The 27,025-nt window shown below is 32.6% G+C and overlaps 1 protein-coding gene across 3 annotated transcripts; it reads left to right on the forward strand.

Annotated features, from left to right (window-relative positions):
- Window positions 1-95: 95 nt before the first annotated feature.
- On the forward strand, window positions 96-26,431 carry didum (dilute class unconventional myosin). 3 transcript variants are annotated; one of them, XM_065343456.1, is made up of 34 exons: window positions 96-231; window positions 326-391; window positions 757-801; window positions 6,621-6,725; window positions 7,999-8,167; window positions 11,206-11,350; window positions 11,502-11,658; window positions 12,208-12,427; window positions 12,528-12,754; window positions 12,843-12,974; window positions 13,044-13,259; window positions 13,342-13,482; window positions 13,557-13,641; window positions 13,732-13,829; window positions 14,469-14,654; window positions 14,739-14,935; window positions 15,878-15,986; window positions 16,121-16,332; window positions 16,795-16,969; window positions 17,052-17,273; window positions 17,357-17,675; window positions 17,881-18,125; window positions 18,200-18,346; window positions 18,421-18,526; window positions 18,786-18,981; window positions 19,052-19,250; window positions 19,342-19,432; window positions 19,518-19,685; window positions 19,763-19,863; window positions 19,938-20,426; window positions 20,531-20,674; window positions 20,765-20,887; window positions 25,657-25,770; window positions 25,965-26,431. In XM_065343456.1, exons 3-34 carry the CDS (start codon window positions 766-768, stop codon window positions 26,088-26,090), a joined length of 5,400 nt encoding a protein of 1,799 aa, XP_065199528.1. In that variant the 5' UTR covers window positions 96-231; window positions 326-391; window positions 757-765; the 3' UTR covers window positions 26,091-26,431. The 3 variants fall into 3 exon arrangements, with proteins under 3 accessions (XP_065199528.1, XP_065199527.1, XP_065199526.1); XM_065343455.1 differs by having other exon boundaries at window positions 133-391; XM_065343454.1 differs by lacking the exons at window positions 96-231; window positions 326-391; window positions 757-801 and adding an exon at window positions 1,882-2,372.
- The last annotated feature ends 594 nt before the right edge of the window (window positions 26,432-27,025 follow it).

The following is a 27,025-nucleotide window of genomic DNA, read 5'->3' on the forward strand; positions in this document are numbered from 1 at the left end:
TCATAAGTAATGGTGATGACGTGATGAAACACAAGCGCTTCCTACAAACACTAAAGTGAAGTAAATTTGACAGCAAAAAACTTGGCTCTCTATCCAATTATGCAACTTGCTGTACTTGTTATTGTTTTGTGTACTTTTCAGTTTCAAAACGTTTCGTCAATGTACCTTTCGTTGGTGTAGAATAATAATTAGAAATTCCAGTTTTCCAGTTCAATCATGTAATATTAAATCGTAAGTGCAGAAGTTAGTGCTTTGTGATTTTGTAAGCTTATGTGGGTGTTGAATGAGTATGCCAGAGTAACATATGTATTTCTTTGGTGCGTAGAACATGATTTCTTGAAAGACTTGGAAGATCGTGTGTGCTGTATAACGGATAATTTTTCGCTGCGATGTAAGTATGTTAAATTGAATAACAATCCAAATACCGAATGTAACATGACCGAAGACTATTCATTATGGGTTTTTAGCTTCGGAAAATAACGTACTACGGTTGTTTTATCTTATCAACTAACCCGAAACCCTCTTATCTAGTCATTACACCTTCTTATCATATGCACGGTAGTAGTCATTTAATTCGTATTTTCCATTTTATAAAAAAAAGTCTCGTCAGAATTTATTCTTTTTATCGCATTGTTTTGTCCTACAAACCTTGTGTTCAGTGACATGTGTTTCTAGTCGTAATGTATTCGTAATATCGCCCTCGGCTAAATGAAGAAATCTACCTAACTCATATGGTGTCTTGTTTTCTTCTTGCAGATATCCCAGATGGATAAGCAATCATTGCTCGTGTTGTATTCAAAGGTAATATCATCGTTATAGTTGACTAAAATAGTTATTTTTTACATAATTTTCTTACTAGTAATTCAAATCGTATACATGGTGCATTGTGTTATTATGTTTTTGTTCTTTTTTTTGCAAGGGCCAACTTGCTCATGTTTTGTCACTTTGAAAACCGCAGTGTGCTTTATAACCTTTATGTTCATCTACTTACGTCTGATTTTAGTCACCTGTTTAATGGTTTATTCGCAGTTCTTTAGGATTATTCGCAACAATGACGAAATTATTATGAAACATGATCGATAAGAAACAAAGAAAACTCATTGGAATTATAAATCAGCGTTATTTTCCGGTTCGATTGATCGAGATTGAGTCAAGGAATTCTCTTATCAGCTTTCATTCGGTTTAAAAATTCTTTACGCGAAAACATAATGGTTTGGGAGCATTCTCAGTTTGATCGTGTTTGAATTTTGATTTTTATTGGGGTCTTTTAAGTCACTCGTCTTCACTAAGAGAAAAATTTGAACTATGTTCGAGTAATAAATTAAAAAAAAAAAAAAAAAAAAAAAACTAGTTTTCTAGGAAATTGGAATCGTATGGGTGTAATTACATCCGATAAGGTAATGGAAATAAAATGAATTGTCGATGAATCATTATCATTAAACATACTATCTCAATGAGTAGTCAATCAATACGTGAAAAATATTATGTAACGATTGTATTACGATAAAAGTAAACTACTTATATTATGTAAAAAAAAAGGACAGCCTATGAATGTGTCGTAGAATTTTTGCTTACAAAAAAAAAAAAATCACGTTCATAAATGAAAGCGCACGGCAGCATGGTATAAATAATTTTAATTGATACTTTGAACTTATTAGCGACCATTAACACCGAAGTTAGAGTATGAAAATAATACACAGTTATTACGCCGTGCCATAATATTTACATCGTATGCGTTCACCAAACACATAAGCATGATAAAATGCATATCGACGTGTTTGTAGGCGTCTAAGTTAATAAACGTCCTTTCATTGACCGATCTGCTCTCCCTTCTACCACTATAATTCAATCAGACATGTGAATATTCATGTAATGATTATTTCTGTCTTAATCATTCTGGTAGTTCGAAACTTCGAATGCTCGAATTATACCTACGACTACGTTTGACGAGAATTCACCGATCGTAAAATAATTCTACCTCATTATCATACCCGAAAACAATTTTGTCAACGACGTTATTATTTCGTCGAGAATTTTTCATTTTTCGAGCGAATTTTTCTCCCCCGACGCGAATTCGTCGTTCGATTGTTTTATTACTTTTGACTACATATTTTTTTCAAAGAGTTTTATTTCGTATGTGAAATGAAATATGATATTGAAGTTCGTGCTGTAGTTTTCGAATTCGAGAGTATTTTTTGCGACAACGTCGATAGATGTTTCCGTAATTTTCGCCATTTGTCGATATGATACGTACGATTGTTCAAGATTTAATTATTCATAAACGAAAATCCAAAGTGGTGACGAAAGATGATTACTATAGGAGATTTCAAACGTGGACAACTGCCTCTGATTTTTTATATTTGTACACCAAAGTAAGCAGTGTTCAATTGTTGTGTTGTTGTATTGATTTTTTTTGGTTTCATTTTTAATCTGAATTCAATGATGTGGCTGTGTTATGTGATGTGATAGTGAAGTGATGTGAATTTGGGAATTTTTCAGTGAGGGGTGGAATTTTTAGTAACTGTTCATTTTATTTGGGAGAAATATTGAAAAAAGTACATATAACTATACATCACAGGAATTTCTCCCTATTCAAAAGTTAGAATTGGAGCATCGCATCATTTTTAATCAATTTGAAATGTTTCGGTTCAAATTTTTAGGTGGTTTGATGGAAGGCATTGAATTCATCCTACACAAAATTTTAATCCGAAGAAAATATTTTTCAACCTTTTCGTGAAGTAATAAACAAAATACCAATTGATAGTGCATTTATTTATGTAGAAAGTAGAAATATCTGCTCAACAAATACCATAAAAAGTAAATAAATTCAAAATTGTCACAAAGTTTTAAAATTGGTGGTGAGTTTCGATGCCTTACATAAAAAATTGGATTAAGCGAAAAAGATAACTATTTCTATGGTGATTTCTTGGTATGTATTTTTATGAATTTTTTTGATCTCAACTAAGAAAATGGTATTAAATTTTTTTTCAAATTGAGGAGATATCCTGATTGAAAAAAAATCATTAAAAAATGTGTACTTTTGAAAAAATCTACTAGATATTTTATAAATGTGAATTTTTTAGTATTTTCAATCAATTTTAATTGCGATGAATTAAGCCAAAGAAAAACGAAAAAATGTAGCTTTTCAATTGGTGAAGATCCATAAAAATGTGATCAAATAATTTCAGAAAAATTTACATATTTCTCTTCATACTATTATGTTTATTGGGTGTTTTTTTAATGATAAAAATTATAAAAATGACCTTGTTTAAGTGAGATACATGCATGTTGTCTGTGTATTGGAATTTTTGTGTAATGTTTGAAAATACCTACGTAATCTGAATCTGAAATTAATAAAATGCCAATGCGATATATTTCAAAATTCATTCATTTTTTATTGTTTGTAAATTCGAAACAGTGATATTCAATGAGTTGAATGAAATGTGCTCATTCAGAAAATTATGTTTTGAAAAACCATAACGGAAACCAAAATAGGTTTTCTGCTTAGTTAATTGCTATATTTTGAAATTCAGTTTTTGCAGTATACTTATAAAAAAAGAAAAACAAAAAGATAAAAAAAAACGATCTAAAATAATTTTGGTTTTATAACTTTCAATTTTTGATTTTTTGTTCAAACAAAATTTTGTAAAAAGATTGTTCTGAAAAATGAAATTGTAATTTGAATAAAAAAATAAGAATTTGAGTCATTACTCACTTCAGAGCTTGAGGATTTCCTCAAAACGATTAAGGTTATGTAGTTTTTTGAAGCGAAATTTAAAAATGCAGACGTACGAGAGAAAAATTGGAAGAACTACAAAAAATGGAAAGAATAGGGTAAGGTGTCGTTGAAGGGAGGATCTTAGATTTTGAAAAATTGACATTTTTGAGAATTGACAACATTTTTATGTTTTTGAATTCAAAAAAAATCTATTTTGGTTGAAATAATAATTTTTACTTGGCTGAAAGTGCAAAACTTTTGAATTTTTTTGAAATTTTGTTTTGGTATTTGAAGGTGAAGAAGACTGAGAATTGGCCGTACATTTCCGTAAACGCAGGAATTTCTTCTAAATTTTAAAAATCATATTCTAAAACTGAATTTTAGAAATTATAAGCTTTCTCAGTATGTACTTTTTAAAAATCAGTATATTTTCTGTGTAAAAAATTTAGATGTTCTTTTCTACATGTAATTGAAGTATCGTACTAAATGAATCCCTTTCAAAAAATGAAAAAGTTCTGAACTTTTATTCAACATTTGATTTCAACTTTCTGTTTACCAGAAAATTTTATCAGTGTCTAAAAATTACCTCATTTTTAAAATTTGTTGTTTTCGGTTTTACGAAAAATTTTTCTCGTGAGCTGTCAAAGTTTTGAATAAAAGTGAATGAAATGCTGTGTTTTGGCCTTTGAGTAATCAACTTTTTCTTTTGTGAGACTTGGAAAAACTGAGGGAGAGGAAATTGGAAAAATTTTCATCCGATGAAATCTCGTAACAAATTTTTGCCAGTGCTTTGGACATCTACATGGTTTTGTTTTGAAGAGATCCTCAATTTCCAAAGTGAGCGATGGTTCAAATTAATTTAGTTTTTCAAATATTGCAATTTTTTATTTCAATTTTCTGCTTGAAAATTTATGAAATTTATTCATTGAAGTTTTCGTGTTCATTAAAATGTTGAATTTTTGAGGGGAGTAGAAAGAGATTTTTTTGAAAATCTTCGTCTTTGATGAAAATACGATAAATTTTGATACGTTACTCTATTTTTCTCCTCAAGATACATTTATTATCATTGTAATGTAAATACTTAATTACTGACATTGATGAAATTCTTGTCTATGTAATGAGAATTTTTTGCAGATAATTTTCGACAATGTAAAGTTTAAACTTGATTAAATAGGATCGGAATTTCAAAATTTATCTATTTTTTAAATTGTTTGTGTATTCGAATTCATCATTTCAAATTTTTAGTGATTTTCAGGGGGAATAAATTTATTTAAAAAATACGAGTACAATGGCTGAAATTTTTGATGAAAAAATTTTTACGAAAATTCGATTTTTTTCCGAGTTTCCTGTCTCTAAATTTCGAATTACTAAAGTAGATCATGATTTTGATTTATTTTTAAATTCAGTTCTTAAAGCAATAAAAATTGAATTTGATTTTTTCTTGTTGTTGTTGTTGATTTTTTCTTGTTGTTGTTGTTGATTTTTTAAATCGTCAGTTACTTTTCAATGATGTGAAAGAGAGAGAAAGGAATTAATATCGTTTCAAGAAACTTGTAGGTACCAGAATCATGACAAAAATGATCCTTCACTTTTTTTAAATCGAATAAAAGGGAAAACCAAAACCGAAATCATATTTTTATGGTGGCTAGCGGGGCTTGTAAGTGACATTGAAGGCATAAAAAATAAATTCAAAAATGAAAACTAATATTTTTTAATTTTAGTAATAAAAATTCGTCTCAAGTTGTACGTTTTTTTAAATGGTGGATAGAGGGCAATATTGTCCATCTAAGTATACTTCTTTTTTTTAGTATTTTTTTTCTGTTTAGTCTCTGTTGCATCCATTGCTAGATGAAGGTCTCCCTTTTTTATTTTCGAAGTACATATTTATCCCTATTTTCAGCCTTCGATCACCTGAACTTTCTCATTTCCTCACTCTACGTTTTTTTATTTCTCATTTTAAACTTGAGTGCATGTCCCATTTTTCATTATTTTTTCCTTTTTTCCCCTTTTCGTTATCACCTGTTACTAAACTAAACCATCACTTTTTAAATGAGTTATTTTCCGTAATGTGTCTACAAATTATTACGTAATCGAAATAATCAGTCGTCCATCGTAGTAACACTATTTTCTATTTTTGTAAATACGTACTTCATTAAAAACGTTCATCTTTACGTTTACAAACGTTCAGCTATATTCATGAACTGATACGATGATTTATTTCTCATTTACGTTTTCATATCTTCATTTTCAATCATCCGAGTACAATTTAACGTATAATTACGAGCGATATCTTAATTATTTACACGTACCCAGAGTAACCTTTTGCACCGATATAATCTGAAATTGTCATTTTTCAAAGAGAATGTGTACTTGTAGGTACCTAGTTCCTTTGAAAAGATGTACGACGTATACGTTTTTACGCAATCAACCCACTTTTTATCGCGGCAAATTAATTTTTATTCGGGATTTATGCAAAAATTTTGCAATACTAGTTTTTGTTCGTCTTTTGAAATTTCGAATTCGCGAAGAAGAAAAAAACACAATATTACGTAACATTTTAGTTCGAATAAAAGTATGCATACCGAAACATATTCCTATATCCTAGATGTTCATGATTTCATCGTTGAAAAATCTACTATTGAAATAAATACTACATATCAACACGAACGAAATACCAGCGATGAAAAAAAAAACATATTTTTCGATAGTCGTGATTTTCCATGCGAGAATAAGCGATCGTGTGGACTATGTTGACTGAAATCTTACCTTATAGAATGCTTAATAAACTAAATGTATCCCAAGAAAAGTATAATGTTACCTGTTATCACGCTATTGTTTCAGTTCATCGAATAAAATTCTATTCAATTATTGTAAATATACGATCTATTTTTTCTGTTTACAGGGCTCTCGAGTATGGATACAACATCCCGTGGAAATTTGGGAGAGCGCTGAAATTATCGAATCATACGATGGTAAAAAACTCAGCGTATTGACCGAAAGTGGCGATGTAAGTCGATAAATTATTAACTAATTTAGTATTTCTAGTAGTAATAGAAATTGCTCCATTTCATGAGATATAAGTCAATTTTTTTTCGATCAATGGTGGGTACTTGTTGGAAAATTAACACTTTCATTGAATTGATCAATCAGTCTTCACCTCGAGTCAGGTTGTCAAGGGGAATATGAGTTGTATTACCGGTTTAACAATTGTACGTGAATTTATGCTAAATTAATAGGTTGTGTTTCGGAAAGTAGGCACCTAAAAACCTATACATGTGTAGCTCATATTTTATTTACGAGTACCTATGCTCAATTGGTGAAATTTAAAAAAATAAGAACTGTCGAAAAATAAGTGCATTTTATTAGACAAGTGCCTATACGTTTGAGCATCGAGTAGGTCTTAAGCAGTGGTGCATGTTTCTTCGATTTTGTTTTAATACACAGAAGGTCGATAAAAAGTTCAAGTTCATTTGGGTAATACTAAATTACTACATGGAAATACGATACGAAATTACGAACTGATTACATCGCATCACATCGCAGGTGTACGAGTACCTATACCTACGAAAAAAGTAAATAAAATCAACGCTTATGGAAGATAGATTACATCACGTAACGCCACCGAATACCTAAAAACACAGATCAGGTTTTCATTCCGAGATCTCATAGGAAGCCTACCTGACATACAGCTTAAAAAATATACATATTTAACATATCTTTTAAAAAAGTTTTTTTTTATTCTTTATTTTTAATTCGATGCATTATCGCGAACTGGTTCGTCGATTGAGACGATTTGTGTAATATTGCGATACACACTTGCAAGATGTATAGAAAATTAATTTATAAATATCTGTATCCTCAAATGGTTCGACTTCGGCGTAATTTATTTGAGAAAATTGTCAAGTTTATAGATGTGGGATGATATTACGATGCGATGTAAGACTCTGGAGTATTGCATACTCGCGCATACCTATTCGGCATTGAATTTGATGCAAAATTAAATTACAAACCCTTGTTGTTGTGGTGTAATACGAGTATATTAAATAGCTGTAGCAATTTTTTTTTGACATAATTTACGCTATTTTTCTTTGTAGGTCTTCTTTACCTAAAACGCGCTTTATATATTGATATAAACCTTGAAATTTATTTCCCGTTTGACTAGTTAACCGGCTAAAAAGAGCCGAAAATTTCTTTAATGACTGAGTCGGAAAAATTCGGCGGGTTTTGTATCTACCTATATAATTAAGAGTTTGTTTTGTTTTTTTTTCTGTCTGTTCCAGAAACGTGAAATAAAAACCGAAAAATCAGATGAACTGCCTCCTCTAAGGAATCCGGATATTCTAATTGGCGAAAATGATCTCACTTCTTTATCCTATTTACACGAGCCTGCTGTCCTGTATAACCTTCTAGTCAGATTTTGCCACAAAAATTCCATTTACACTTATTGCGGTAAGTTTACAGATATGAAATATTAATGTACATAGTGCGATGTATTGCCCAGTGCTTTACCTGTGTGAGATCAAGAGGTACGTCGAATGATAGGTAGCTATCCGGTGATACGAGTTGGAGAATTTTGCCCCTATTCTGGAAAAATCAGAGAACCATGTAAAGAATTTTGGAAACACAGCAAACGAACATTCTCCTGATTGAAAATTATTTTTGCTAAAAATTTAAGTGCATACAAACAAATAGGTACTCAAAATAGGTCTTGAATACTTGATTAAGTTTATAGTGTGAGGGTCTTTGAATGGTCTAAAGCAAAAAGGGGACAAGAAACTAAAAATTTCATCGCTCCTCCTATAAATCAAGCCATGCTGGAAGCCCCCACAGTTGAAAAAAAATCGAAAAATTGATAAAACCTTTTTTATTGGCTGCCTTCAATTTTTTCGTCACGAATGCGTCTGAAAACCCCTCTCTCAACCCCCCTCCCCTTTAGTAGTGTTGGCATTTTTGAACAAAGTCCCCAAAATTGAGAAAATTGGGTGGAAAATGCCAAACAAAATTCTGACCTTCCTGTTTCGAGTTCTATAAAGTTGAAAAAATAATTAATATAATTTTTTTGAAAATTGTTCAATTCCTGTGTCAGAATTACTCTGAGCAGTCTTTTTTCAAGACCCCCCCTCCCTAAGGAACTAAATACCAGGTATGGAAATACGCCATCTTTGGATATAGAAAAAAAATTTTAAGGACTCAATTTATTAATAATACCGCCAATTTACATTATTTTTTTACTTCATATTCATTTTAATACACAAAATAAACATTTTCCCACCATTTTTTTGATTTCATTTCTTTATATGACTGAAATGAAAAAATCACATCACCGTCAAAACTACGAAATCTATATCCAAAGATGGCGTATTTCCATACCTGGTATTTAGTTCCTTACCCCTCCCCCCTCCTTCACAACCTGAACAGTGCTCGTCCTCCTGTACAAAGTTAATCAAAAATGGGGGGGAAATGAGAAAAAAATGTTCAAAATTGTTCTATTTTTAGACTTTTTTCAAGGTAAAACCCTCCTGTCTTCAGTTTCTTGAGCAATGTTGTTCCCCTGTATTGTATTGTATTGTATTGTATTTTTTTTTCAAAACGAACGATTAAAAATCTATTTGCTTAAACTTTGAAAAAACCCCCAAGGAGCAGTTTTCTTATCGCAGAAAATTTGAAAAATCTTCATCCATTTTGGTTTTGTTTTGAATTTTTTCCAACTCTAGAAGCTCCAAATAGTGAGCAACACTTTTTGAGGAAAGTTTCTCCTCAAAAATGAAATTCTACTTACAAGGAATATCCCAACTGATAGAAAAAATTTTGAACCGGGTAGAGCTGATTCTAAAGATCATGCCAAAATGATTTAAAAGCCAAAATTTCTAATACTGAACTGTATTTTTTGATTTCTGGTGAATTTTTAAAAATCAAATTAGGTTCAAAGGTAGGGAGAAAATCAGAATTGATATGCATATAACCATAATTTTGCCCCCTCCCACCGTTTTGGACAATTCTGGAGCTTCCAATCAATTTTTGCAAGTTGAAATTTTCACAAAATTTTGCCCAATGAAGTGGAAAGCTATTAAGCTACATACATTGTGTACTTGAAACCCTTTTTTCAATGTACTGAGTAAACTGGAGGTGGTTTCAAGTCATTCTGGAGTCTCCAGCGAGCGATATTTTAAAAATACAGATTTTCAAGAAACCATTTTTCCAGAATCAGTTTTTTTGACTGGAGGCTCCAGAGCGGCTTCAAACTATCTTCGATCGACTCAGTATGTTAAAATTAGGACTTGAAGTAGATTTCAGTTTTCCAATCTCGTAGAACAAAATTCACTGAAAATCTCAACTTTAAAAAATCTGCTGGAATTTCTGAAACTGTTCAAAACGCCTTTGAAAAGTTTTCAATTTTTTTTTTTTGATTGAGGGAGGGGTAGGGAGGTGAGTGAAAATATGGTTTATACAAAATTTCAGCTTTCTAGGTCAATTTCGTAAAATGTCATTTTCCCCCATTTTTTACTCAAATTTGATTTTTATAATTCTAAAAAATGAGCTTGATCGTCTGAAATTTTGGCTGGTGATGTATTTTTTCATGCGTTTTTGATTTAGCTTTTTTGTCTGGGTGAAAAAAAATTCTACCAGTTGGAGGAAATAAAATTTTTAAAAAAATTTATTCATTTTTGACTGTTTTAAACGTTGTGGAATTTTCTTAGAGGGGAACCAACATTACATAAGGAATGAGGGGGAGAGATTTTTTTTTGAAAAGAGGCTATTGTGACAAAGAGATGGTAAATTTTAGATGCATACTTTCCCCTGGATTTTGTTTGATTTCATTTTCTTTTTTTATTGATTTTGTTTTCAATATTGAGGAACTCCTGGGAACTGGAGAAAATGCGTTTTTCCTGTTTCTGCATTGAAGGGAGGGGGAGGATTTCGGCATAATTTTTTTTGAATTACTGATATCATTTCGTACCATAATAAGAGGTTGTTTGCCTCAAAATTTTTGAAAAATTCGAAAAATAGCCCAATTTAAGAATCTTTGATTGATATGAATTACAATGAGTAATTCGATTTGGAGCACTATAGACTTGGAATGAGGTGAAAAAAGGCGATTTGCATGCTCCCAAACTTTTTAGACAATTTAAACCTACTCTTTCTCCTCAATTATTCGTTTCGAGATTCTGATACCTCAAATATGATTAGAGAATCTACTTCAATTTCTTATTTAAAACTAATTTTTGAAATGGAAAAATTAAGCTCAGGGTGGACGGTGGGGGGGGGGGTGAAAAACTTCGAACATCGAAATATAAGTCACCTTAACCCTTCTCCCCGATTCTAGCTTCATGAACACTTTGAAAAAGTTGAATTTTTCAACCAAAAAAAAAAAACTCCAACTTCTAGTAAATACTTGAACTAGATAATTATGTATTTTATGAAGTTATCTTATGTAAACTCAGGATTAAAATATGTAACTTCAAATTGTTTAATTTTTGTTGAAACAGGAATAGTTTTAGTAGCTATTAATCCTTATCAAGAACTGCCTATTTACGGTAACGATACAATATGGGCGTATCGCGGAAGAGCGATGGGAGATTTAGATCCTCATATATTTGCTATAGCCGAAGAAGCTTACAATCGAATGGAAAGGTGAGATTTATGGATGCTCGTCGTAATCTTATAAAGTAACATTTTGCAATAATTCAGATCGAAGTTTACTAATCCTATAGTCACGTTGTGAACGCATAATTTCAAAAATATTATCGTTTAATGTTGATTGTATAATAATGTATTGTTTCAGCGAGAAAAAAGATCAAAGTATTATCGTATCCGGAGAGTCCGGCGCCGGAAAAACCGTATCCGCTAAATACGTTATGAGGTACTTCGCTACGGTTAGCGGGTCTTCGAAAGAAACTCAAATTGAAAAAAAAGTTCTAGCTTCTAGTCCTATAATGGAGGTAATTATTTATATTACGCATTACGTCGTCGTAAAATTTATCAGATTAATTGTTGCAATTTGCTTAACGCCTTATCGATTTTCCTAAAACCGAAAAATGTTTATTTTCAGATAATTATTAATTGTTATTTAATTTGTCTACCTATAGTTAATTAGGGTAATTGATGCGCGCACGATATGAGATGATAACCTAAAATCGTAATTAGTTTGATACGAAATAATTTCGTACTTCTTATTTTCACGTAGACGCGAATTTTAATAGAGGAAAGTTCTACGAATTATGCGTAAACTTTTGCAGATGGTTTACGTTTCACGATGATAATCGTCTCACGTGTATCGCATCAACGTGATATTTCAATATTCGATCGGTGTTGAAATGTTTTCACGTAAACCAAACATTTTTTAACCTTGAATAAAAATTATTTTTGGCGAAAGAATAAATTACGTACTTTTACTTTCGATTTCTGGTCTCTTATTTAGAATTTGGTAATCTTAATTTCTTATACCAATTAACCGGTGAAAAAGTACTTAAGAAGATGTGTTTTTGCAGGCGATTGGTAATGCGAAGACGACTCGAAATGATAATTCCTCCAGATTCGGAAAGTTCATCGAATTACAGTTCAACAAATATTATCAAATCGTCGGAGCTAGCATGAGAACGTATTTGCTGGAAAAATCTCGAGTCGTGTTTCAAGCTCCCGAAGAGAGAAATTATCATATTTTTTATCAGCTTTGCGCTGCTCGAAATCAGTATCCGGATTTAAAACTGGGTAAGCGACGAAATCAAATACGTCGTTGGATTCGTATTCTGATTTCAACTGATTTGATTGATTGTTGAATGTTGATTGATATCTCAACGTTTGTTTACAGACGATGCCAAAGAGTACGAATTTTTATGTTCGGAACACATTATCGCTGGAGTAAACGACGAGAAATGTTTCCAAGAAACCAAACATGCTTTGGATACGTTAGGATTCGACGAATCCGATCAACTAGATATTTTTTATATACTATCTAGTATCCTTTTTCTCGGGAATATCAACATTAGCGAGAATCCTCGCGGTGCTCACGGTGATTCGGAGGCTAGCTTTATTAAAGTACGTCCGTTGATGTAATTTTGATTAGAAATTAATCAAATTCAGGCATTCTTTATTCGTTATGTAATCATTTTCGTTTTTTCCCCAGGACGATGACGTTCATTTAGTGAAAATGGCTGAGTTGCTGAAGTTGAACAGCAGAGATTTAAGAAAATGGCTATGTCACAGACGTATCGTCAGCATGAAGGAGACTTTTGATAAACCGATGAACGCCAACGAGGTTAATATTCATTCTTCATCGATTGAAGAATTTGTTCGATCGAAATATTAATTTTTCATGGGTTTTCAGGCTAGAGGAGCTCGGGATGCTTTAGCAAAATATATGTACGCCGAATTGTTCTGCTGGATTGTAAAGATGATTAATAGAGCTTTAGAAACGACCAACGAGAAACACAGATTCATCGGAGTACTCGATATTTACGGCTTCGAAACGTTCGAAATCAACAGTTTCGAACAATTCTGTATTAATTACGCAAATGAGAAGCTGCAACAGCAATTTAATCTGGTAAGTTTGGTCTTCGGCGAAGTGAACTAAATTTCCGACAAGTTTAATCCTTTATTTTGACGTTTGTTTTCGATCATTTCAGCATGTTTTCAAACTGGACCAAGAAGAATATCTGAAGGAGGACATAGAATGGAAGTTTATCGATTTTTACGACAATCAACCGTGTATTGACCTTATCGAAACAAGACTTGGAATATTGGACTTGCTCGACGAAGAGTGCAGAGTAAGATATTTATAATGCGATGCAATTTTCGCTCATTTTTTATCTTTTTTATTGATTCGATTTGTTTTTCGTAGATGCCCAAAGGCACGGACGATTCGTGGGCGGATAAGTTATATGGCAAATGTACCAAATGGAATCATTTCGCCAAACCTCGTTTCGGTTAGTGAATATTCTATTCGTCAAATTGCTTCTGTTCTTATTTCTCCTTTTTCCATCGTGAAATTAATTCTAACGTAATATTTTATCTAGGTACAAGTTCCTTTATTATAAAACATTTCGCCGACAGCGTCGAATATCAAACGTTCGGATTCCTGGATAAAAATAAAGATACGGTTATAGAAGAACAGGTAATTATTCTTGCGGAGGTGAAGCAGATTCGACCGCAGACTCGTTCTTCTGGTACAGAGTGCACTGAGCTTTTTTATACTCAGGACGACAACGAGGTCTGGGATGGGGTATATGAAAGGGGGGTTTTCTGTACATCATTACGTGTTCGGTGAATCTGCACGATACCACTGGTATGTCCCGTTTGATCTTATAACGATACTGATAGGTTTTTGTCAGCTTGGGTTTCCATTTCGGTGGTTCTGAAGCTTTCTGAAACGATTTCTCGGTCACTTCGGCCCAATCGATTACCGGATCTTCGGTATTGAGTAGATTCTCGGTAGCTATCCTTTTCAATTTGGTAGCTTGCGTTTCTTGTACTGGTATTTTCGGTTCTGCGAGTATTTTGATCTTTCTACGAGGTGGTAATGGGAACGGTTTAGGTCTGTTGTATGGGAATAATGCGAATGGTTTCCTGTAAACCGGTTCCGGTGGATACGATTGGGCTCGTTTAAAGTACAACGGTTGTGGAGTGAAGCAAAAATGAGGATTAGAACGGGACATACAACGGTAGCCGAATGATCTTCGAAGATTGATTGAGACATCGAGTCGAAGAAATATTTCCTAGCAATTGCGTTTCATGAATATGTATTTTTTTGCAGGTCGTGGTCCTCAAAGATAGTGGCAATAAGCTCTTGAGGAAGTTGTTCGAGACGGGAAACAATAATAAATTGAACGTAGCGTCTCACGCAGCCACCATAGGCCATTCGAACAAAATGCGAGTGTCGATTGCATCCCATAAACAAATGTCCGCCACTAGTCCGGCTAATAAACAGCATAAGAAGACCGTTAGTATCTCGAATCGTAAAATTCATTCAGTTCGTAACTCGAATTTCGTTACATTTACGTTTTTATTATTGATTTTTTTTTAGGTTGGATCTCAGTTTCGCGATTCTTTGAATGCCTTGATGGCTACGTTAAACGCTACCACTCCTCATTATATTAGATGTATTAAGCCGAATGATTCGAAGGAAGCTTTTGTCTATACACCTCAAAGAGCTGTTCAGCAGCTGAGAGCTTGCGGTGTTTTAGAAACTATTCGAATTAGTGCGGCCGGATTCCCGTCCAGGTATAGTTGTTTGATGGAATTGATGTATTCGGTGGCAAGAAATGTCACTGAGGTTTTTTTGGTCTTGATCAATGGTGTCAAAAAAAAATCTCACGAAGGAATTTTTTTCACTTACACTCTTCGATTTGAACAAAACTACTTTAGCTTTAAAGAACATAATCCTAAAATACTCGTAGCTAAAATTTCGGGGGTACTGAAGTTCGTTTTTAAATTTTTGATGAATTTTGGAAAATTAAAAAAGTCAAATACGCACTTTGTGTAGATTTTTTTTAATTTGTTTTTTTTTTAAAGATTTTCTGGAAATTAAAAATTGGTCGAAAATTTACTTTTGAAATCATACTACTGAAATTTTATGGTTATCGCCTAATACAGTCGAGAAGGTGCCCAATAAATACTGACCAATGAGCTAAAGCTCATTTATGAGCCTTCTAGAGCAATCTGAAATTTGTAACGAAAGTTGAAATATCGCTGGAGGCTCCAGAATGGTCCAAAATGAGTAGTTATTGATGTTGAGATGAAAAAAATTATTCAACTAGGTTCACTTTGCTAAAAAAAAATATATATACATATATTTCTTGAAAAAATTTGAAAATTGTCCTTGACATAATTTTTTTGAGTTGTTCAAATTTTTAAAAATTCGTGAAAAATCGAATAATGAAAGTTGGGTACTAAAATTTTGGTTACAGAGGTTTTAGGACGTGCTCTTTCAATCTGCCTTAATTTCGTCCAATTTGGAGAGAATGATAGATTTCCTCGTCAGGCATGTTGTGTATTTTTTAAATGCCTCAATAGATTTCTGAAAATCAGAATTATAGTTGAAGAATATGTTTTTCATATTTTTTCTACTGGTTGCTTGTCCTGAAAAATTATCAAAATATTATATATTACGAAAATAGTTGTGAAATTAATATTATATGGTTTTTCCCTTTCATTTTGTTCTAGGATTTTGTATACGGACTTCCATAGTCGATACAAGGTGCTTTCTAAATCAAGCCAAAGAAAAAAAGACATTCGAGAAAGCTGCGAATTTTTGATGAATACCTTCATAAAGGTAATTAGAATTCAATTCTAATATATATAATTATTTATTTTTTTTTTTACTCAACGGTCAACGAAAATGTCCATGTAATGTAAGTTACAAATTACTCACGAGTTTTATAATCTAATTCACTATTTTTTTTTCAGGATGAAGATAAATATAAATATGGAAAAACGAAGATATTTTTCAGAGCTGGACAAGTAGCCTTCTTAGAACGTTTGCGATCGGATAAAATGAAAGCTTGTTTAGTCATTTTACAAAAAACCGTTCGAGGATATTTAGCCCGAAAGCGCTACTTGAAATCTTTGAACGCAGCCAAGCTGCTGCAACGCGTCACTCGCGGATTTTTAGCTCGAAGGTAAAAATTCACTGTCGGGATAATTAACTCGAGAAAATAATTTTTATGTACTTGCACGAATTCGTCTATTGAAAACATCAACGATTTGTTTTTCTTTCTCTCTCTATCCTTCTTATTCGTCGAGCAAAAATATATACTAATGAGGTTTGAAAACATACACGTAAAATTAAACGTGTTTATTGCGTATTAATTCGTGAATAAATGTATTGATATATTAAAAAATAGGCGTAGTCGGTGATCGACGGAAAAAAGGGTAATAACGAGTTCAACACAATAGTTGACATTAGTGTCTCGTTTACCGGAAACTGAATCTCGTATGTTGCATGCGTTTTTCTATTCCTAAAAGGTGTTTTTAATCGCGAATATTTTGCAAATGGCTACGTAATGTGATTTTTTAAAAAAAATTAATGGTCTATTTTATTTGTTATTTTTATCAACTATTTCCATAATTTTTTTTTACAGACGAGTTCATCATATAAGACGTAATCGTGCGTCGATCACTATTCAGAAAAATGTACGAAGATGGATTCAGTATCGAAAGTATCAGCAAATCAGACGATCTGTATTGAAAATCCAATGTTACGGTAGAGGATTGCTGGCTCGCCAGAAATATCAAAACATGAGAGAAAATAAAGCGGTATGTTGATTTTTTCAAATGCTATACGATGAAGTAATTTTTATAAATTTTGATCGAACGTGTTAATTATGTGTTTTCTTAGGCTTCTAAAATCCAAGCAACTGTTCGCGGTTGGTTACAACGTAAGAAGTATCTTCATTCGCTGGAATCGATCGTGAAATGCCAGTGCACCATTCGTCGTTTCCTGGCGAGGAAACAATTAAAGGAATTGAAACGCGAGGCTCGTTCTGTAGAGCACGTGAAAAAATTGAACAAAGGATTGGAAAACAAAATTATTTCGATGCAACAGAAAATAGGCGAAATGGTGAGTATTTTCAATGATGGATTTGGCTAACGAGTTGCTTTATGTATTTGCGATATTTATTAATTTTTTTAAAAAAAATACAGCAAAAAGAGATCAACTCACTGAGAAACGTCTCCGCCGAACTGAACGAAACCAAGCAAAAATTAGAAGCTTTGAAGACCGTCGAAGCCGAACTGAAGACAGCTCGTGTTCAGCTGGCAGAAAGAGATGTTGAATTGAACAACGTAGTCAACCTGTTGCAGCAAGAAAGATATTCCAGCGAAGAACTGAAAAATCTCAAACAAAAAGAAATCGAAGAGTACGAAAAACGCTGCGAACGATTGGAGCACGAAAGAGAATCTCTCATGAAAGATATCGAATCGGTGAAAGAGTCCGCTACCGAGAACAAAGTCAATATCGAAGGTAAATTGACAATTTTTTTTTCAAGATAGCGTGCTATTTTCTATTTATCAAAAACTGTACTGTCGAAGGATTCTTTTTCTTCGTGTAAAAAATGGGAAATAATCAGCCGCGTTTTGTATGCTCCATTTAGGTGGAGTAGTATTGGTATTTTGTCTTGCTGGTGCTTTTTTTCGAGTTGATATTTATACGTAAATTTTTTCCGTAGAAATGATACGATCCAAAATCGAACAAGAGAAATTAATTCTATTACGAGAACAAGATCAAGATAGAGATGCCTACCAAAAGCTATTGACCGAACGAAATATCCTGGAGGCTAGAGTAGAAGCCATGGAAAAGGAGCTGATGAACCAAGGCCATGGCCATTACAGATCTCTTTCCGATGCTAGTACTATTTCCATTCAGGATAATTCCAGAGGATCACCCGATGGTACTGCTAGTGTAGTTGCTGAGGTATGTTTACATCATTTTTTGTATACGAGAATCGACATTTGGACGGTGATAATTAATATGACGAGTTTTTACAGAAAGAAGACGTCTCGCTTCTATTAAAATTACATCAGAAATTAAAATCTTTGGAATTCGAAAGGGATAAGCTGACGAAAAAAATCGACAACACTGAACGAATTATCTCCGGTAGTCCTTACAACGATCGAGCTCGCGATTCATTCAAAGTAATTGGAAATTTTATCGCATGGTCGAAGAAAATTTGAGAAAAAACTTCAAAATTGACATTTTAAAATTTTAGATACAAGAATTGGAAATGGAAAACGAAAAATTACGCAGCAGTTTAGAAAAATTGAGAAAAGCTGTAGCAGAATCTCATACAGAAGCTGCGTCCAACGAATTAATCGGTAAATTATTCGAATTGATGTTATTTCACTATGGTCTGTGCAATTTAAAATGCTGGGTTTACGTTGAAAATTATTGGCCAAGTCGTTTTCATGATTTTCGTTTGAGAAAAACTTTCTCCGAGGAATCTGATTGGTTATGAGTGGTTTGTTTAGATTTTTGTATCTATATGTGAGATGATGATAGTGAATTGTACGGACCATAACACATGAAAAATGATTTTTTTCGCATTCATTCAAAAATTTTTTCATTTTACCATAGATCAATTCCGCGAAATGGAGACTGAACTGATTCGCAGACGAGAAGAATGCAGTCAGCTGAGAAACGTCTTAGTCAACAACACCGAAGGTCTGAAAAGCCTAGCGAAAAGTAATTACTCCCCCGAAGCCGATCTAGAAAGTATTAACGAAGATGGCGAACTCGTCTTAGCTTTTGAAGCGCAGAAAAAAATAAACAGGTAATTGATCTTTTCAAGCGTCGAATTCGTCTCGATTTTCTCTCTTCTATTGATTTTGTATCGCGATTAGACAACTCGAGGAAGAGCTGCAACGAGAAAAAACGTTGTGGACGAAAGAAAAAGAAGATTTTAAAGAAGAAATTGCTCGTTTGAAGGAAGACAACGAACGACAACAACAATTATTGGCTGTGAATTTATCGAAATCTCCCCAGTCTCAGGCTGAAGCTTATTTGGCATCTGAAGTGAATCGAGTTGTGGCTGAAAACTTGGTAATTTTTCAATATTTTTGAATTATTAGTTGAATTGGATGGATATAATTGAAATTTTTGTTTATACCCATTTTTTCTTTGAATTTTGCAGGAATTCCGCGACAAATACGATCTCTTACAGAAAGAATGCAGAAAAATTAAAAAACAGTTACAGAGATATTTAGAAGAATGCAATGAAAAAAGTAAAAAAAATTATTGGTTTTGAAATTTCAATATCGAAGTTCAACGAACAGCTTCCTAATCGATCTGTTTTGATTCTTATTACAGATGCTAATAGTACTATAATTGAGAATAATAACTCAGTGAATACTTCTGTTATCGCCAACATAGTGAATAGCGAATTACCCTCGGTGAGGAAGAAAGAAAAGAATTATTTAGGAATGTTTGAATTTTCCAAAGACGATATTCAAACCATTTTGAAAGCGCTAATAAACGGTAACCCAAGATTTCATTACAAATATTCGACTAGTGTAGATTTCAAAATTAAACTCAACCTTATTTTTGATTTGCAGATCTAAAGCCGAGCATCGCTATTAATTTACTTCCTGGATTACCAGCTTATATATTATTCATGTGTGTCAGACATACTGATTTTGTCAACGATGAAGATAAAGTAATTAAATCGCATTTAATTCCCAGAACATCGCGTTAATTTCCATATCTAACGATTCGAAATTCTATTCGTAGGTTAGACTGTTGCTTTGCGGGTTTATAAATAACGCCAAGAAAACGGTGAAGCGAAAAACGCACGACTTGGAAACCTCGATACTATGGCTTTCAAATACCGTACGATTGCTGCATACGTTAAAGCAGTACAGCGGAGAACAAGCCTTCCAAGAGGAGAATACTCCGACGCAAAATGCCCAGTGTTTGCAGAATTTCGACTTGTACGAGTATCGTCAAGTGCTCAGCGATCAAGCGGTGTATTTTTTCCAATGCACGATACGCACGATGCAGAATAAAATCAAAGATTTAGCTTTAGTCGCGATACTAGAATTCGAAGCCATTCCCGGCTTGTCCAGCGGTAAACATCTGACTAGGTCTTTATCGGTGACAACCGCAGAAACGCCTGTCAACCAAACACCCGATACACTGCAGAAACAGCTCACCGAGTATTATAATATATTAAGTATATTAGGAGTTGATTATCAAGTCATCGTACAAGTTTTTCAACAGGTTAGGAAATTTTTTTTTTTAATTATTGAAATTACGTAATTTTCGACTAAAATATTTATGATGACGTACGAATGATGTTTGTTTGGTTTTTTTTTTTGTTGCAGTTATTCTATTTCATTTGTGCCACCATTATGAACAATATGTTACTTCGTAAAGAATTGTGCCATTGGACAAAAGGTATGCAAATTAGGTATAATTTGTCGCATCTGGAACAATGGGCTAGAGATTTGAATTTAGGAACTAGCGAAGTAAGTATAATATTGCGAATATTAGTTCATTTTATTGCTACTTTGAAATGTTCCACGAACGGATGTAATATCGAATACGATTATTTTCAGACGGCCAATATTTTGGAAATGTTGCAACCTATAATTCAAGCAGCTCAACTTCTACAAGCTCGTAAAACCGATAATGACGTAAACAGTATTTGTGATATGTGTAACAAAATGACAACTAATCAGGTATACACGATTTTTTTTTTTTTAATTTTTAAAAATGCAGCGTTGGTACTTGGTTAATACTTTTCAATAGTGCCTAAATAAATTATCTCAGTTGCTAAAATTAAATTTTGGTCAATTTTTCAACATGTTTAGTTACTTACTAAAAGTTAATTTTTAAAATGAATTTTCAAAACTTTAATTTTTTTGTGCATCTTGAAAAAAATGCTAATGATATCAATAAGTGAATAATTTGCAAAAGTGTTCACTTTTTTATTTTTTCCCCGATGGCTACACCGCATTTTCGGGGTTACAGTTACAAAGCCCTGCTTTTTGCTGAAATTGTCAAAATCTCGCTTTCTGCCAAAAATATCAAAAAATCTCACATTTGTCAAAATTGCCAAATAGTCTTGTTTATTGCTGAAAACTATCGCTTCTCCACGAAAAAATTCCATGTCTTAGTTTTTTTTTTAAGAATTACCCAAAAGTCTCGGATTTCTTGTCAAAAAGTACCAAAAATTTTCGCTTTTTAATCGAAAAATTGAAATAAAGTCTCGTATTTTTGAAAGTCCATTTATACATATTATTATACTTGATTTTCTCTCGAAATATTGGATTTTGTATTCGCTTTTTGCAGATATCTCTGAAGATGAAAAATTTTTGACTCCAATAAATTGTAATCCAGGCCCCTCCCCCTAATAATTGAAATATGTATTTGGAAAAAATGAACAGTTGGAAGTTTAGAAGTTGCCAGAATCGTCCAAAAATGTCCTGCTTTTGTCCATTTTTGGAAATCAAACTTCAAAATTTTTTAATCATTTGTTTTTTTTAAATTTGGTACTTTTTTTTGTTTTTTCAAATTTTTTCTTATGATAGAAAAATTTTAATTTGATGAAATTGTAATTTTAATACAGTCGCTCTCTCTTTATCTCAATCTCTTGAGTGAAATGTTTACAAAAAGTAAAAAAGTGTAAGCTGTTGAAAGTTTTCCTGCTTTTTTTGCCAAAATTACTAGAAAATTATCCTGCCGTTGTCCATTTTTGAAAATCAAATTTAAACATTTTTCAGTTATTTTATTTGTTTATTTGTATTGAAATATAGATTCCCCCCTTTTTTCAAGGTCTCTCTAAAAATGGAAAAAGAGCATAGCCGGTTTAGTATGGTGATTTGGCCCCCGAAACAGGTATTGACCATACCTGCCCCAAAAGGTCAACCATGATGAGAAAAAACTGTGATGAAAATTTTGGACCCCTAAAGCAAGTATTTTAGGGGGGAGGGGCTAAAATGTGTTTTTTCTTCTCAATTGTCTCATTTTTCACCAAATGCTGATAAATAGTTCGCGTTTTTTTAGATGGGCTTTAGGTAGTCCAAAGAACAAAACCAATTTAGGAAAAAAATTTTGGGCAATTTTTTGGGGGGGTTTTGCCCTTTTTAAAATTTTGAGCCGCCATTTTGTAATGAAGGGTCAAAGTGACAATGGAATTTTTTTAGTCCAAACACGCGTTATTTATCCGTAAACATACCATAAAAATTTTAAAAATTTTGGAGTCGTGGAAGTTGGTCAAAAAAAATAAAAACTGACCACCCCTTGCATTATTCACTACCTATAAGTCGCACCTACTTTACTAGACTATACAATATAAATGACTACAAGTTATGGGAAAACAGCAATTAACTGCTGATTTTTATAAAATCATTTCATTCTGGAGCCAACAGAAAATGTTTTTGTGGGGTCCTAACCTCCCACCCACCTTCCCTCCCCCCCTCAAATTGTTATTTTGATGGAAAATCAAACTGCCGATATGGGAATCGTTTCCATATGAATCGAACCCTCTGAAAACGAATTTGCAGTCGAATTTACGCTTGAACCATTTTTTTGTCCACCCCTCCCTTCCCCTGAATATTAATTCGTCATTTTAACACTAGTAGGTAAGTAAGCATGCACTATGAGTCTCACCTACACATCATAAGTTACAAGTTATGGATAAACCAGCAATCAACCATTGACTTTTATAATATCATTTCATTCTGGAGCCAACAAAAAATATTTACGTAGAGCCCAAACATCTCGCCCCCCCTCAAATTGTTATTTTGATGGAAAATCAAACCGCCGATATGGGAATCGTTCTCATATGAATCGAACCTTCTGAAAACGAATTTGCAGTCGAATTCACATTTGAACCATTTCTTTGTCCACCCCTCCCCTCCCCTCCCCTGAATATTAATTCGTCATTATTAACACGAGTAGGTAGGTAAGTATGCACTATGAGTCTCACCTACACATAAGTACAAGTTATGGATAAACCAGAAATCAACCATTGACTTTTATAACATCTTTTCATTCTGGAGCCAACAGAAAATATTCATGTAGGATCCAAAACTCTCGCCCCTTCCCCCTCTATTTTGATGGAAAATCAAGCCGCTGATATGGGAATTGTTTTCATATGAATCGAACCTTCTGAAAACGAATTTGCGGTCAAATTCACATTTGAACCATTTCTTTGTCCACCCCTCCTTTCCCCTGAATATTGATTTTCCATCAAAATAACAATTTGAGGGGGGGGCGAGATGTTTGGACCCTACGTAAATATTTTTTGTTGGCTCCAGAATGAAATGATATTATAAAAGTCAATGGTTGATTGCTGGTTTATCCATAACTTGTAACTTATGATGTGTAGGTGAGACTCATAGTGCATGCTTACCTACCTACTAGTGTTAAAATGACGTATTAATATTCAGGGGAAGGGAGGGGTGGACAAAAAAATGGTTCAAGCGTAAATTCGACTGCAAATTCGTTTTCAGAGGGTTCGATTCATATGGAAACGATTCCCATATCGGCGGTTTGATTTTCCATCAAAATAACAATTTGAGGGGGGGAGGGAAGGTGGGTGGGAGGTTAGGACCCCACAAAAACATTTTCTGTTGGCTCCAGAATGAAATGATTTTATAAAAATCAGCAGTTAATTGCTGTTTTCCCATAACTTGTAGTCATTTATATTGTATAGTCTAGTAAAGTAGGTGCGACTTATAGGTAGTGAATAATGCAAGGGGTGGTCAGTTTTTATTTTTTTTGACCAACTTCCACGACTCCAAAATTTTTAAAATTTTTATGGTATGTTTACGGATAAATAACGCGTGTTTGGACTAAAAAAATTCCATTGTCACTTTGACCCTTCATTACAAAATGGCGGCTCAAAATTTTAAAAAGGGCAAAACCCCCCCAAAAAATTGCCCAAAATTTTTTTCCTAAATTGGTTTTGTTCTTTGGACTACCTAAAGCCCATCTAAAAAAACGCGAACTATTTATCAGCATTTGGTGAAAAATGAGACAATTGAGAAGAAAAAACACATTTTAGCCCCTCCCCCCTAAAATACTTGCTTTAGGGGTCCAAAATTTTCATCACAGTTTTTTCTCATCATGGTTGACCTTTTGGGGCAGGTATGGTCAATACCTGTTTCGGGGGCCAAATCACCATACTAAACCGGCTATGCTCTTTTATTTTAACTCAATTAAATTATAATCCAGTCCCTTTACTCTTCTTCTACCTCTTGTCAATTTTGCTTTTTGCGAGAAATTGTTGAAAATTCTCTCTTATTCAAAGATTAACCGAAAATCTCGTTTTTTAGCAAAATTGCCAACAATTATCGTTTTTTTGCTAAAAATTCTAAAATGTAAAAGTATATTTTTCCAAAAAATGTCCAAAAGTTTTGCTTTTTACTGAAATTGTTAACGTTTTTCTGTTTGTTAAAAATTGTCTAAAATTCTCAATTTTTGACAAAATTGCTAAAAATTGTGATTTTTTGCAAAAAATTCCAAAAAGTTTCATTTCTTCTTCAAAAAGTGTTCTGTTTTCTTTTTCATCAAAAGTGTCACTTTTTACTTGCAATTTCTGAAAACCCTTTCTTTTTGTTCAAATTGGACGAAGTCTCACTTTTTCTCAAAAATTGGCGTTTTTGCCAAAAACTGTAGAAATTGTTCCTTTGTTGCCAAATGCTAAAAATGCTAACTTTTTTGCCAATAATTCCGAAAAGGCCCTGCTTTTTTCTGAAACTGTCAACGTTTTTCTGTTCGTTGAAAATTGTCTAAAATTCTCATATTTTAACAAAATTGCTAAAAGTTGTGATTTTTTTGCAGAAAATTCCAAAAAGTCTCACTTCTTCAAAAAGTGTTCTGTTTTCTTTTTTTTTCAAAAATTGCCAAAAATGCTAACTTTTCTGCCAATAATTCCGAAAAAGTCCTGCTTTTTACCAAAATTGTCAAAATCATGCTGTTTGTTAAAAAATGTCAAAAATTTTCGCTTTAGACAAAGTTGCTAAAAATTGTGATTTTTTTGCAAAAAATTCCAAAAAGCCTCACTTTTTCTTCAAAAAGTGTGTCCTGTTTTCTTTTTTTTCAAAAATTGATCAAAAGTGTCACTTTTTGCTTGAAATTTCTAAAAAAACCATGCTTTTTGTTCAAATTGGCTAAGTTCACTTTTTCTCAAAAATTGTATTTTTTTCCAAAAACTGTAGAAATTGTTCCTTTGTTGCTAATAATTGCCAACAAGGCTGGAATTTTTATCAAAAATTTACAAAATAGTTCAACTTTTTAGAAATTAAAAAACCAAGATATTTCAATTTGTTTTTTTTAATATTTTCCTCAGCTTTTACCACATTTTTTGGTTGCTTTAAGTATACTCTTTCGAGTTTTCTTAGGTTACTAATTTATAAAAAATTGAGTACGAGCCCGGAAATTCCAAAAATTGCTTTTCAAAACGAAACTATGTTCCTACATCATTCAATGTTGTTTCTAGATAATCAAAATATTAAATTTGTACACTCCTGGTGATGATTATGAAGAAAAGGTTTCCATGTCTTTCATTAAAAAAGTTCAAGAAACGTTACTAAAGCGGAAAGATACTGAACAGGTTTGTATGATTTTTTTTCCTCTAGGTATATCAATATTTTTTTTGGATGATTGAGGTATTCCAGCTACGTACAAAAATAAAGTATGCATTTGGAATGAATGACTTAAATGTTTCGAATGTATTCGTTTTCGAATATAATCGCGACAGAGCAATAAAGTAACTTGTATTTTATCGACGATTTTTTTTCATTTCAGCCCACTCTACTTATGGATACAAAGTTCCAGTTCTCGGTTAGATTTCCATTCAATCCATCAAACATTAGATTGGAAGACATCGAGATACCAGATACAATAAATCTACCCATGCTTCGAAAGATTTAAATGTAATATATTGGATAAAATTCTGCATTTGAACGAATCATAGTGGCATTTATAAAAACAAGTCTTTTATTTTATTAGAATAATAATATTGAAATGCATTTTAGATTAAATTATACCTAATTTATTATTGAAAAACCAAAGGTGTGTGAAACACAGTCGTCGAATATCTCTAACATTAACGATACGAAACAACGTAATTTTCGAAATATTACCCTTTTTTTTGTTTTAGTTCAACTTTTGAAAAAAAAAAATCATGACTTCGACATGATAATACTCGCTAGATTTAATTATTTAATTTTTAATATCGTGTGTATGTATGCGATAGATTCGTCCAGTACAGGGTATTAGTTCTGTAGTTAGACAATTTGAGGGGAAAATGTAGGTATTTTTGTGCATTTATATTTCGGTGAAATTTTTACACCACACGTTGCATTGTTGTTTGAATAGTTTCGTCCGTATTTACCTTACCTACCGCATACTGTATAATTTTTGTTATGAATATAACAAAGTAAAAAAACTGTAATCGAAAGTTTAATAATATTACCATAATTGTTTTGTAGTATGTAACATATCGCTGATATTGATTATCATCACTTCCATAGCACATAGTGCTCTTCTAGTTGATCATTTTAATTGTTTTTTCGTCTTATCTGTTATAAAAGTTAAATATTGTTGATATTTTTTTTTCGCGTTTAAAAACGCCTAATTGTTATACATTCCTCTATTGTGATCAATAATTTTTTTTTTGTTAAAGTATCATTAGTATGCATCATCGTCCTAGTAGATTTTGATTCCAAGTTAAATATTTAATCGCAGATCTCTCCGAATGGAAAATATTCCTTTTTACTTGTTGCTTTTTATGTGTGAGAGTACGTGTGTGTTTTTTTCAATCACGAATATTAACTCTTATCTTTTTTTTTTAAAAAAACCGTTCT

The sequence above is a fragment of the Planococcus citri genome, chromosome 1 (assembly GCF_950023065.1).
Source record: "Planococcus citri chromosome 1, ihPlaCitr1.1, whole genome shotgun sequence".
In the NCBI taxonomy this organism is placed as follows: Eukaryota; Metazoa; Arthropoda; class Insecta; order Hemiptera; family Pseudococcidae; genus Planococcus; species Planococcus citri.

Coding starts and splice junctions, on each gene's coding strand:
- didum (XM_065343454.1), top strand. CDS start 2,244: ATGATACGTACGATTGTTCAAGATTTAATTATTCATAAACGAAAATCC. Junction 15,987..16,120: donor TGATGAATACCTTCATAAAG/GTAATTAGAATT, acceptor TTTTTTTTTCAG/GATGAAGATAAATATAAATA. Junction 19,864..19,937: donor TTGTCAACGATGAAGATAAA/GTAATTAAATCG, acceptor TTCTATTCGTAG/GTTAGACTGTTGCTTTGCGG.